General features: G+C 42.4%; 1 protein-coding gene across 1 annotated transcript in view; it reads right to left on the bottom strand.

Annotated features, from left to right (window-relative positions):
* Positions 1-13,801, bottom strand: part of HSD17B4 (hydroxysteroid 17-beta dehydrogenase 4) — a 640,476-nt gene that overhangs the window by 444,366 nt on the left and 182,309 nt on the right. The window contains exons 6-8 of the mRNA XM_069226895.1: positions 10,174-10,220; positions 8,276-8,360; positions 3,603-3,790 (exon numbers count right to left, since the gene is read on the bottom strand). Of these exons, the coding sequence (XP_069082996.1) occupies positions 3,603-3,790; positions 8,276-8,360; positions 10,174-10,220 (320 nt within the window). The remainder of the gene's footprint in view (positions 1-3,602; positions 3,791-8,275; positions 8,361-10,173; positions 10,221-13,801) is intronic.

The following is a 13,801-nucleotide window of genomic DNA, read 5'->3' as shown; positions in this document are numbered from 1 at the left end:
GTCCCAGGATGGCAGAACAAAGGACTTCCTCTGAGAGAGGGTGTTACACCCTCTCCCTTTGGAAAATGGTGTGAAGGCAGGGGAGGAGTAGCCTCCCCCAGCCTCTGGAAATGCTTTCATGGGCACTTTTGGTGCCCATTTCTGCATAAGCCAGTCTACACCGGTTCAGGGACCCCTTAGCCCTGCTCTGGCGCGAAACTGGACAAAGGAAAGGGGAGTGACCACTCCCCTGACCTGCACCTCCCCTGGGAGGTGTCCAGAGCTCCTCCAGCGTGCTCCAGACCTCTGTCAAACAGAGGTGCTGCTGGCACACTGGACTGCTCTGAGTGGCCAGTGCCACCAGGTGACGTCAGAGACTCCTTCTGATAGGCTCCTTCAGGTGTTGCTAGCCTATCCTCTCTCCTAGGTAGCCAAACCCTCTTTTCTGGCTATTTAGGGTCTCTGTCTCTGGGGAAACTTTAGATAACGAATGCAAGAGCTCATCCGAGTTCCTCTGCATCTCTCTCTCCACCTTCTGCCAAGGAATCGACTGCTGACCGCGCTGGAAGCCTGCAAAACTGCAACAAAGTAGCTAAGACGACTACTGCAACTCTGTAACGCTGATCCTGCCGCCTTCTAGACTGTTTTCCTGGTGGTGCATGCTGTGGGGGTAGTCTGCCTCCTCTCTGCACTAGAAGCTCCGAAGAAATCTCCCGTGGGTCGACGGAATCTTCCCCCTGCAACCGCAGGCACCAAAGAACTGCATTACCGGTCCCTTGGGTCTCCTCTCAGCACGACGAGCGAGGTCCCTCGAATCCAGCAACTGAGTCCAAGTGACCCCCACAGTCCAGTGACTCTTCAGTCCAAGTTTGGTGGAGGTAAGCCCTTGCCTCCCCACGCCAGACTGCATTGCTGGGAACCGCGACTTTTGCAGCTACTCCGGTCTCTGTGCACTTCCGGCGGAAATCCTTTGTGCACAGCCAAGCCTGGGTCCACGGCACTCTAACCTGAATTGCACGACTTTCTAAGTTGGTCTCCGGCGACGTGGGACTCCTTTGTGCAACTTTGGGTGAGCACCGTTTCACGCATCCTCGTAGTGCCTGTTTCTGGCACTTCTCCGGGTGCTGCCTGCTGCTGAGAGGGCTCCTTGTCTTGCTCGACGTCCCCTCTGTCTCCTGACGCAATTTGCGACATCCTGGTCCCTCCTGGGCCACAGCAGCATCCAAAAAACACTAACCGCACGATTTACAGCTAGCAAGGCTTGTTGGCGGTCTTTCAGCGGGAAAACACTTCTGCACGACTCTCCACGGCGTGAGGTATCCGTCCTCCAAAGGGGAAGTCTCTAGCCCATGTCGTTCCTGCAGAAACCTAAGCTTCTACTGTCCAGTAGCAGCTTCTTTGCACCCACAGCTGGCATTTCCTGGGCATCTGCCCATCTCCGACTTGTTTGTGACTTTTGGACTTGGTCCCCTTGTTCCACAGGTACCCTCGACTGGAAATCCATCGTTGTTGCATTGCTGGTTTGTGTCTTTCCTGCAGAATTCCCCTATCACGACTTCTATGTTCTTTGGGGAACTTTAGTGCACTTTGCACTCACTTTTCAGGGTCTTGGGGTGGGCTTTTTTTCTAACCCTTACTATTTTCTAATAGTCCCAGCGACCCTCTACAAGGTCACATAGGTTTGGGGTCCATTCGTGGTTCGCATTCCACTTTTGGAGTATATGGTTTGTGTTGCCCCTATCCCTATGTGTCCCCATTGCATCCTATTGTAACTATACATTGTTTGCACTGTTTTCTAAGACTATACTGCATATTTTTGGTATTGTGTACATATATCTTGTGTATATTTCCTATCCTCTCACTGAGGGTACACTCTGAGATACTTTGGCATATTGTCATAAAAATAAAGTACCTTTATTTTTAGTATAACTGTGTATTGTGTTTTCTTATGATATTGTGCAAGTGACACTAGTGGTACTGTAGGAGCTTCACTCGTCTCCTAGTTCAGCCTAAGCTGCTCTGCTAAGCTACCATTATCTATCAGCCTATGCTGCTAGACACCCTATACACTAATAAGGAATAACTGGGCCTGGTGCAAGGTGCAAGTACCCCTTGGTACTCACTACAAGCCAGTCCAGCCTCCTACAGTAAGGACCATTTTAATATAGTTAGTATGAGAAATTGTTATATGCTGTCTCCGCAGTCACCCACTTAATCATGGTAAACTAGCTTGATGCTGCTGAGAACCAGATTTACAAAGAAGCATTCTAACACATCAAATCACACAGGCACCATAAAAAGGGGGTTGTCCCAGCTAGACAATTCATGCATCCAATGTGCATCTAATGAGCCCCCTTTGTTAAGTTAAGGACAGGAAAAATACATTTTGCCAAGGGCACCAGAAATGCTTGCACCAGCTCATCTCTATCTATTACTGCAATGCAACAGAAAATGCCAACTAGTCTTTACCTATTCGCAGGAGAGGTAAAGACGAGTAGCAAATAGCACTTGCTATAACCTCACAAAGGTAGCAAATTCAATATTTTAAAATAGAACTGACAAACACAGGAAAACCTGAACCACATGTGACCTAGCTACCAAAATTATGATGTGGGAATAGCACAAACATTAAAAATAATACGGTAAATTGGTGAATTCAATGTACAAACAGGGTTGGCTCCTCCACAATGGTGGAGGAGCATTGTCACACTGGCTAAGAGCCAGCAGATGAAAAATAAAACAATAGTTTACTATCATTTTATTTTTCATCTGCTGGCTCAACCAGTAGTACAGGGAGGGGCGGGGCTGGGCCAAGGGAGGGGAGGAGAGGGGAGGGGGAGTGAAGTGCACTAAGTGCGCATGTGTGTTTGGCCGCCTGACTGAGGCGGCCAAACACACATGCGCACTTAGGTTTCTCCAACCCTGCTGTGTTGAACAGCCCAGACTGGAGAAACTGCACAGACCCCAGTGCACTGTCTGAGCGACAGTCAAAGCCATTCAGACCAATCCTGACGCTGCTTTCATGCTAGGTTCAGCACGAAAACAGCACCTGGATTGCTGGGGTGCCTGTGCTGATGTCTCAGTGAATGCTGGGACATCATCAGAAGCAGAGGAGCGAGGCGGCGGGAAAGGCAGAACGGTAAGTGATTTTCTTTTAATTTATTTCCCCATCCCTGTCGTACCCTATTCTCCCATGCAACCTCACCCACTCCCTCCCTCGACATTTGCAGCCGCCGCCATTGTGCATACATTGATGCTATAGTTTGCTCACTCACGAGGCAAAACATTTTTGAGTCTTTTCGGGAAGATGATTTTCATATTAAGATTGAGTAGTTCACAACACCCTATCAGCTCAGTCTCTTTACTATTTTCAAGCTTCTCGAAGACAGTACATGTTTCCCTTTGAAGGGGCCAGGTGACACAGCAAGACATGAGACTGTCATATGTAGCATAGGTACAGAGGAGAATGATGACACAAGGCAGTTATGTGGGTAACACCCTTTACGTGGGACAAGAACAGGTTTTATGTACAGATAGATAAATTAAATTAATTGCAGCAAATTCTGTAACAATTGGCTACCCTCAAAGGCATTAGCATGGCTAACGTAAGGGGATAAACCTACCTGGAGGCATGACGGTCTCAGTCAATCTGGATCCTGCAAGAGGCGCAATGGTATTACTAAATATGTTGTATTTTTGGCCCTCAATTGCCAACGTATTTGACAAACCCAGAAGTCCCAGTTTGGCAGCACTGTAATTTGCTTGTCCAAAGTTGCCATAAATTCCAGCAGCAGACGAAGTCATTATTATTCTAAAAAAAAAATAAACATAAAAAACAAACATGGGTAAAGGTCCGTCATAAATCACATTGTTGGGTTATTTTGAAGACAAGGTTAATTGCAATACAACCATGTAGACTTTCTCTAGCATAGCTACAAATTGCCATTCAAAACTTGATTCTCAAAGTTCTTTCTCAGAAATGGGCTTCGAGGAAGAGGACAAAGTATCCCACTAAGGCATTGCTTGATTTCTTCTTTCTCATTAAAATGCTTAAGCAATGCTGGAAGTAAATCAAGATGAAGTATTAACAGCAAAAGCAGCTTCTACGGTACGGGACACGTAGCTTTAAAGTTTTCCTCACAAATAACTTTATTTATCATCTCTGAAATAATATCCACATTTTTGATACTTCAAAAAGATTTTCAATTCCAGCCTGGCCATTCCAGATGAGTAAATCTAGATGGCGATTTGTGAAAGTTATTTGGATTTGATCCACATGGACTATATTGGAGATGCAGATCAAAAAAAAAATGTGTGAAAATTCTATAATGTAGGTAGATCTCCATTAAAGTCAATAGAATATAGCAGAATGTAAAATCCATAACTGGTTAAGTTTAGGAGTGCTTAATTTGAACTTACATTGCATGTTATAGGAAATAACAGGATGTTGTGCATAAGTGATATCAGAAACTTGCTCTTTCCGGATTTTACAAGCTTAATTACTCAAATGTCTAAAATACCGCCACAAAAACACACATGCACAAATAAAAACGTATGTTCGGCTGTGTGGTGTTATCTGAGGCCAGTTTGCATCTATGTGCAAAATAACAGAAAACATGAACAAGCAGCACTGGCACCGGTTTTCCATGTAAAATAAACGCCAGGGATAACCTGTTAAGTGCCAGTGGCATCTACTGTGTGCAGAATGAGCACACATACTGTCCATGGCCATTTTACTACTTCTGCGGAGCCCTAAATGACCCCATATAATTTGTGCTCAACTGCGGGTTCTGGGCCTTAGCTCATGTGTAACTAAATGGCACCATTTTTTGGACTGATGCTTTAGGCTTTTGGACCATATACATTGGGAACCTGCCAACAGGGCCCCAGTGGAAGTGCGCTGACCCCTAATAACTTGCTGAATTAGTTAAAATCCTAACTGGAATATTTAACTTACGTATAAGTACCCTGAGTACCTAGAGCCCGTAAGTTCAATGTCGCAGACAGGGTACAGCTTTTATTGTGCCACCACTAATGTGACCATGTAGAACATATCTCTAGGTCTGCCACTGCAGCCACTGTTAAGGTAGTTTGAAAACAACCACTTCAACCAATTTTGCTGGGCCTAGACCTTCCTCTCAAATTCTAGTAAGTCACCCCTCAAGAAGGCCCTACCAACCCTAAAGGAAGGTGCACAGTATTTAACCATAGAACATAGGTATTTAATGTTGTTACATGTCCTTATTGTGAAAAGGGCCCCAAACTCTTTACTGTAGCAAGGCTGGCTGTGCCATAGAAAACAATGGGTTATTTATTACATTCAATAAAGCTGACCTCAGATTGACCCTAGCTTAGAAAATACTCCAAACACTCATTTTTAAAGGTAAACAGAATCCCGCCTTCTGTCAAAGTTGAATTTTGGATATAGTAACTTTAAAAAGACTATCTTCTGCCTAAAGCCTTTGGGACTCATTTCACATTCGGGGCAAGACAGTCCTAATAAGGACAGACAACACGACAGCTGTGTGCTAAATCCACAAGCAGAAGAGCCCCCAAGTTCTCTGCACTAGCTCGGGAAATTTAGCACTTGGCAAACAACAAGAACATTCATCTGTTGGTAGAGCATTTGCTGAGAGTTGAGAAAAACTCTGCAGACCACCCGAGTATGATGCATTAGCAAATCCCCAGGCGGAACCTATAACCCCGTCCCTCCTCAAGTCTTTCATAAGTACTTTGAGCTGTGGGGGACGCTGTACATATACCTGTTCACCACCCCAGAAAATGCAAAATGCCAAAACTTTGCTTCAGGGAACCAGCACTTTCACTTTATGAGAAATGCACTATGGATTAACTGGTCACGGATAGTTGCTTATGCTTTTCTGACTCTTCCCTCGTCAGATTTGTATTGAGGGAGAAGAGGCAGGTGTCCATGACCCTTATTCTACCAATCTGGAAAAGACAGAACTAGTATTTAATGCTCATAGTGATGTCAATCGATCCCCATGAGAAAGTTCTGATCAGGTTGGACCTCTGACTCAGCATCACAACTAGCTCAGACACCCAAATCCCTGACAGCTGAACCTCACGATCTGGCACCTACAAGAATGAATGTTATCAAGTTGTGGGCTTATGCTCCTTGTGCCGGGTAAATGAAAAAGGGTCATGCATTACAATATCTCTTAACAGTTAGATCCGTTTACATGCAGGCGATTGCTTGCAACCTTCAGCAACTATACAATGCAGATCTTGCCAACACTTCAATACAGTTAAATGTAAGCGTAGTTGACACATACTTACAAAACAGACAAGAAACATCTCTTTTTAAAGACAGTCTTTCTGAAGATCTGAAGCCAGATTGGACACTGAATTCAGGCAAACAAAAAGCCACATATCTGTCTGTAAAAAATGGTCTATGGTTTACATTAAGCTGCCCCAGCTCTCCCTAATTGTCAATTTTATTGTTGGGTTTCCAGATTGGATTTAGTTCAGTTTTTTCTTACTCCTGACGAATATCTAAATTTTCATGCCACGTATTGCGTAGCTTTGATCTATGCCCGGTCCCTGGATGATTTCCTCACCAAATTTAACCAACCGAACTTTAAAGAAAAAAATAATAATAATTTGAAAACATTTCATGGTTTTGCACACACTTGATGGGATATACAACACTGTCTATATTTTACAAAGGTACACATTTATTTATGTATGATTAAATTCTCATTTCCTTCTTTGCAAATTCACACCAAATCACCAATATGGAACCATACTGTCTTATTCAAAGTCCTGTTGGGCACTCATGTCAATGGAGGTGTGGGGACATGTGTGCATGCGTGAGCTGGCGACAGGAATCAGGATTCCTGTCGCCGGGTGCATTACCGCCAGGGTTTTCGTGGTGGGGCGACCGCCACGAAAAGCCTGGCAGTCTGCAGCCTTGTAATCCACCCGGCAGGCTGGGGCCTGCCGGCAAGCTGGAGTTTCTCACCACCGGCGTTGTAGGTGCGACCGCACCAGGGGGCCAGTCGGCATTGTGACGGTTTGGCTTCTGCCAAACCACAACTTGTAATGCGGCGGTCTTTACCGCCGGGTCTGAGGTGGTAAAACTGCCACAGCGAGGCTAGCAGTCTTACCGCCGGGTCAGACCATGGGACCCTCAAACCAGTACCAACATACAAACCCTCCCTCGCAGGTAACTCTCTGTAGTGTGCATAAAGTCTCCTTCCACCAAATCAATTCTGCAACAGTTTGGCAATTCCATGATATTCCAATTTTATAAGTCATAACTTGACCAATATTATGTCTCTGGTGCATATCGGACTCCCAACTCTCCCATCTCTAAATCAGTGGGGGCAGGTGGTGGTGATAGCTTAGTGGATAGATTGAGTTATACAAATATTGGCTCTGCAATATCGACTTACACTAACTTGCCAAGATAAGTAGGATTGGAAGTACAAACAATATACTTCGCAATACATACTTAACTTTAGGATATACTGGTATTCAACACTTTGGAAGCAATATTGTTTTTGGGTGATACTTCGAATACAATATTGTGCCATACAATCCTATAAGTCTTCTGAGTTTTTGGATTTCCCTCAGGTTTTCAAGTGTATGGCAAATAAGAGTGTTATACAACTTTAAATCTAATATCTTTTCTAGCCATCCTCTGGGCATCTAGCGAGCGCATTATTTTGGAATTGACCCGCCAATGCATGACTCAACTACAGAATTAGTGTGGTTGAAGATTATATGCAGTATTGAAGACCTCATATGATATGAAGGCCCTAGCATGTAAGAGAGTTAACGTAAAAATCTCAGCCAGGTCACTTTTCCAAAAAGCCTGCACTGGTTTCACTTCCTTCAGTATGCAGATACCAAAGATGGCGTTGACATTATACAGAGTTCGGAGTGCACTTATTAAGGCTCATGCTGCATCACTAGTACACAAAGTGAGCCAGATCCTGGAACCACCAGCACCTGTGGCATAGGATGGGCATGGGGGAAAATGTTATACTTTTCTGGGCCCAGTTTAATAAGTCACGAAAATTACCCAAAAGGGTTCCTTGGTGAATGTAAACAACTAACACTGCACTTTTAATAAGATAACAGAAAACACTCCAAAAGCTAATTGGGTACTCGTGTCTCATATCTGTGTAATAGCAGGCTGTTCCGAGCAAAGTTTTAGCTATTTCTGGTAGACCACATAGCACAAAAGCAGAGTACCTTCACAAGTGCAAATTAAAATAACGTATTCCTATCACAAGAACCAACGGCAAGCGTTTCAAATAAGATAACTTACCTTCCATAATTCTGGTTCTTCATGTGATTCCATGCTGCTCTGGTCACCAAGAATGACCCCCTTAAATGCACTCTTTGAATGATGTCTAAAAGAGAATGAATTCACCATGAACTGAAAAGTGAATATTTTCTATATTCAGTTGTTTAAATTGTGAAATAAAACATTCAAATTATCTCAAAAGCCTTTTAAAATTAAAACGTATATCATATACTTTTTGCAGTTGGGGTTACAGTTTCCAGACAGGAGCTGGAGACCACATGCAAAACTGAAAGGAGGCAATAAAGGATAAGATCTGAGTCTCGCTAATGCTTTCTAAAGCATGCCAGGTGCTGCACGCCCTGTAGCATACCAGGACCCAGAGGAGCAGCTCTGAGACCCAACTGCATGCCTGGTGATGAGACTAACGTGACAGAATGTGCTGCATGTTGGTGTGAATGCACCTTGCTGTCATAAGCAGGAGGGTTAGAAATATTGCCTGTGAAAGGAGTAGAGGAAGTGAGTGGTATGCACTCACAGTGTGTTGGAACTGCATGTCTTATCCCTCAAGAATTCCAGGCTTTCTATGTCCTCCAATAATATACGTAGTGGGTACAAGGGCAGCTCATACCACCTCCACCCCCTGCACAAGCGGTTCAAGCAGTTCATACTCCCTACCCATACCAAACGCTGTGACACAGTGGTGGTGCTGTGTAGCATTCCAGGACCACCACTGTCTGTCACGAAGAGCCCATAAGCACTGCAGTGGTTGGAGGGCTCTAAAAACCAGTAAAAACTATTTTCTTTGATTTTTTTTCTTTACAATTCAGTAAGTCAACTGTAAATGTGTTTAACCACTGTGCATATCTGGTTGAGGTTCACACCTGGGACAGACATTTCAAGTATATATTTTCTAGACTGCACCCACCAAAACGAATAACATGATTTACAGCTCACATATAGTTAGTTTTGTTCAAAGTACCATAATTGATACTTTGATAAGTTAGCTGAAAATGGCCTCACATTTTAACAGCTGTACACATTTCAAATTGGAGATGTACGCTGGAAGGAGATGGTCATACACACCTACATCTAAAAAATGACAGGCTTAAAAGCAAGTAGTCCAGGTTTTAAGGTATGAAATTTTGGCCCGATACTACAATGTGATTCTAGTCAGGAAAGTTTTACAAGCTTTAAATTTCGCAAGTGAAGATAATTAAAAATGCAAATATCAGTGGGACGGTTGGATTTTCATTATCTACTCTCCTTGCATATGTTTTAGACATTGCCATATTATTTGCATAAGCACTAGCAATAATGTTGGTAAAGAGCGAATCCCTTTTTCTAAGCAGAACCCCCTTAGGTTTGAACCCAGCTGTCTCACTTCATATCTCATTCCCCTAGACTACAAACGCCAAATACCTAGACATTAAAGAGGGCCAGTACAATGGATATCACCAAAGAGCCTTCTGGAAACCCAAGCAACATTCCACTGTCAACTGGATCTAAAACACTTGCTCCCTTTGAACAGAACGGAAGCCCCTCCCCAACAACTAAGAAGCCCTTCATAACCTAAGTTGAGGGGAAACGCCACCTGAAGAGTTTGCAATTTCCTTTGATCATGAATGGGCCTGAGGGTAGCCTAGGGAGAGGAGTGGGGTGGTGCTGCCAGCCTGATTGGTTGGAGCAGATAGCAAAGGGATATGGGATAGCAGTTGGTTCCCTCAGTTATTTCTTGATCCAAGGACAAAAACATGTGATTAGTAGAGAATCCAGAACCATGAACCCATTAAATACAAAACACTGCAATATCATAATTGCTGGTGCAGGATTTCTAACGCAAATACTGGCCAAATCATGATAAAAACCTTGGTGTTTTCGGAGTTAAGATTTTCAGACAAAAATGCTAAAAAGCAACTCACCCCAATCAGCATCACTTATCCTTGGAAACGAACGATCTCTCAAAATCCTGCAATAACAAACAGAACAGGAACTTACTTTAACTGTACACAGAAAAATATTTTGAATTAGAAAACTATCAATGGTCACAATACCAATTCACACCATATTGTATTATTACGTTCTGTGTACCCAAAAAGTGTTCCAGCAATTAACATGTGACATAAAATATAGACTATTTTACAAGAACCACATTGACTACTGCAACGTGTCGGAATACTGCAAAAACAAAGTATGCAACTATATGGCTTTAAAGATGAGCCATTTCAATCGCCCATCTCTGTAGTTTAACTCTCACAGTTCAACAAGCATAGCGATGTACTTATACTAAGTGCCCCTTATCCTCACTGGATATTTGACAGAATTAGTATTTAAAAAACACATGTACTACTGGATAGGGACCCATCGCTGCAATGAGGTACCTCCTTCAAACAACCGCAGAACCTTTCCTGTTATGCTTGTTGCATATACTGGAATAATCTAAATTAGAATACATCTTTATTTACTTGATTTAAAGAGAGGTGCCCCTGCTCCTCACATTCATTTCTAGAAATGTGTTGAAATCTGTACTCTCTTTAATCAGTGTCTTTCTTATGCATGGATTATTGTGCAGAACAAGGGATGCACGATGGTGCCCAAACCGTTGGTTACTGACCATTGCATGTTTTTCCTTCCTCATTCTCCAACTTATTCACAGTCTTCCCTATTTCTGTAGCAATCCTAAGCCCTTTTTTCAATCTTGGTCCTTTACCTGCCAGCCACTGCAAATTCTGTGCTTGTGACCTAGCGACTCAACCCATGGCTAAGGATGGTAATCAGATGTTTGCCTAGCTGTAAAATCTGCAATGCTCTGCTTGGGTATAAACAAGCAAAACAATGCTTAGGAATTTAAGACCTTGCTCATGGTTTTGTGTGCTATGGACAGCACCTTGAACACAGTCCATGCCAGGCTAATCGGTCTCTTATCTTAAGCCTTGGTATTCTGTGCGTTTCAACATTTGTATCAGAGTTGTTTGGAAATCCCAGAAATATAGGAACTCCTAACCTTAGCTGGTGTCATAATCACTGATACTCTTGAAGAGTTGGGCAGGTACTGTTGAAGAGTGTGAAAGCTATGGTGGGAAATCCCATCCAATGGAAACCTGGATTACTCTGTTTACCAATGGTGGTGTATCCTTCGGGGGGCACAGTTCCTGTATCCATAGTTTTGGACTGGCTTCAAAGAAATATACCCGAGGCAGGAGGGCCAAGCAAGCCCATGACCCGCTTGGGCCAAGGCTTTTTTGGGGTACCATTCTCACCCTCTGCATTGGGACTCAGGGGTCATTTCACTCCAGGGATGTTGGGGAGGAGAAACTCCAAGTGCTTCAACAAAGTCCCAAGGCAATAGGAATGTAAAAGTAGTGAAAATATAAAATAAACAGGTGACGCCTGTCTGCCCATTACACAAATGAAGTCTGAAACTTTTTGAAACAGGGAGCCTATCTTCAACATGTGAGACACACACCTACAACAGAGTAGTTTAATATAAAATGTATTCAAAGCACTATGTCCTGATGCGTAGGAGGTTGTGGCAAGCAGGAAGTGTGTAGTGAGAAATTAGTTGCAAGAATCTGGTAGGGACTTTCACATGTGACAAATACACAGCACGAACAGCTTTCAGAATGATGAACAGACAACATCAGCTGTGAACACCCTGAGTCAGCTGACAAAGTGTTTGAAAATTAGCAGTTACCTTGCAATACATGTTGGCCTTTCTTCATCATAGGACATGAATGTCTACTTTCCATGTGTATATTCTGTGCAGAGAACAGTCACTTAGTAACAACAGACGGCCATATGCCCTGATGCATGTTCTGATAGATTTGCATCAGAAAAGGAAAAAGCTGATCTCAATGTTGCAAGGACCCAATGTGCACTGCCAATTACCCCAGATATTACATCACTCACTACGTCTTTTATGACATAAAGGATAATTTCACAGTAACATATGTAGTAAAATAATTGACGAGAAAACTGTGCATGGCATGGGCACCAGTTACATTACGGCATGAGTTATAGTTACTTAAAATAACTAACTATAACAGCTATATTTCTATGGCTTTGTACATTTAAAATATGGGTCTCACTAGAACGTCCCTGTAACCTTTGTTTTTTAAGTGAATTTCTATGTTTTTTAATTCTACTTCCTAACTATAACACCCCTCTAAACCTTTGTTTTTTCAGTGAATATATATTTTATATACATAAAAACGGAGATGGCCTGATGTATTGATGACTCTCAACTGATGTACCCCAATAAAAGAGGATTCTGCCATTCAGCAGAGGGGCACTGAGACTTTCTATGTGGAAGAATGACTTAAGACAAATGGGGCATTTAAAGGATTCCATTGACAGTTAGAAAAGAGATTTACCAAGCAAAGGGCTCTAAGGGCACAAAGGTCAATTCTCTTGAGGGTGAAATATTACTGCATCAAGAACTGGCTTGGATTAAGCAAAGACTGGAAGTGGAGAGTATTGCCAAAGTGGTGTACATATTACATGTGATTATATATAAGAGTTTTTCAATGTGCAACGATGCTACTGTTTTTGAGATGGTGGTTTATACATCATGCAGATGGTGTGAGAATCCTGTGGCTTATGAACCATATACCCCCTCATACACAGGTCTCTCTTATCACCCCACCTTCAAATTCTAAACAAATTTGCATGCATCAGAGAAGTTGCACCTTGTGAGCTTAAATCCTTGTATTTCTATTAAACATTTACTATAAATGTTGAACTTTGAAGACAACACATATGATCTGTGTTAGTAATCAATACAAGCTAGAGATTTGTTTTCACGTGGCCTTTATAATAAAATGAAATACAGAACAGTGCTTATGCCACCAATATATCTAAATGGATGACCAGCCCAACACGTGTCCTATCCACATGATTACAGAAAGCAGCCACCATTTTTAGTACTTCTGACTATGCTATAATCCAGTCGAATCCCAACCTAATAGACTTCAAACAATCATATTGTGTACATCGTCTTAAATCCCGGATGTTATGGCTTTCGGAATTAATTTTGCTGGGTAGGGCAAGTTCAAAAACTGGAATTAAATTATCAGGATCCCCTGGCTGAACTAGTAGCTCATTTAAAGATCAGATACACAAAATCCTCTATTAAATAGACGATAATCTGTCTGACTTCAGTGAAACGTTTAGGATGGTGGGCACTAAAACCAGTAGAGAGACCTGTAATATATACTTCCGGCAACCTATAGCATGAAATCTATCCTTCTTCACTGATATAAAATAAAAAAGGTGTGAGGAATGGGGCAATACATCTAGCTATAGTTAAGTGTACATTCAGGTACATGTACCATGTATGCTGAGATGTGTGCCTAATTTGGGTCTCTAATTTGTTTTGTACTGCACTATGATTTTTCTCCTATTTTTTAAATAATCTACCAATTTGTTTGCGGACAAATATTATTGCTAAATCTCAGTCTCATTTACTTTCATGTTTCTTCCAATGCTTTGTCAAATTGTCTACTTTTGTTTTGCTCTGATGTTATTTTCTAGGTCAAACTAGTTTGCTTT

This window comes from Pleurodeles waltl, chromosome 1_1 (genome assembly GCF_031143425.1).
Source record: "Pleurodeles waltl isolate 20211129_DDA chromosome 1_1, aPleWal1.hap1.20221129, whole genome shotgun sequence".
Lineage (NCBI taxonomy): Eukaryota > Metazoa > Chordata > Amphibia > Caudata > Salamandridae > Pleurodeles > Pleurodeles waltl.
Note: the sequence above shows the minus strand (reverse complement) of the source record. Positions and strands in the feature narration are given on the sequence as shown.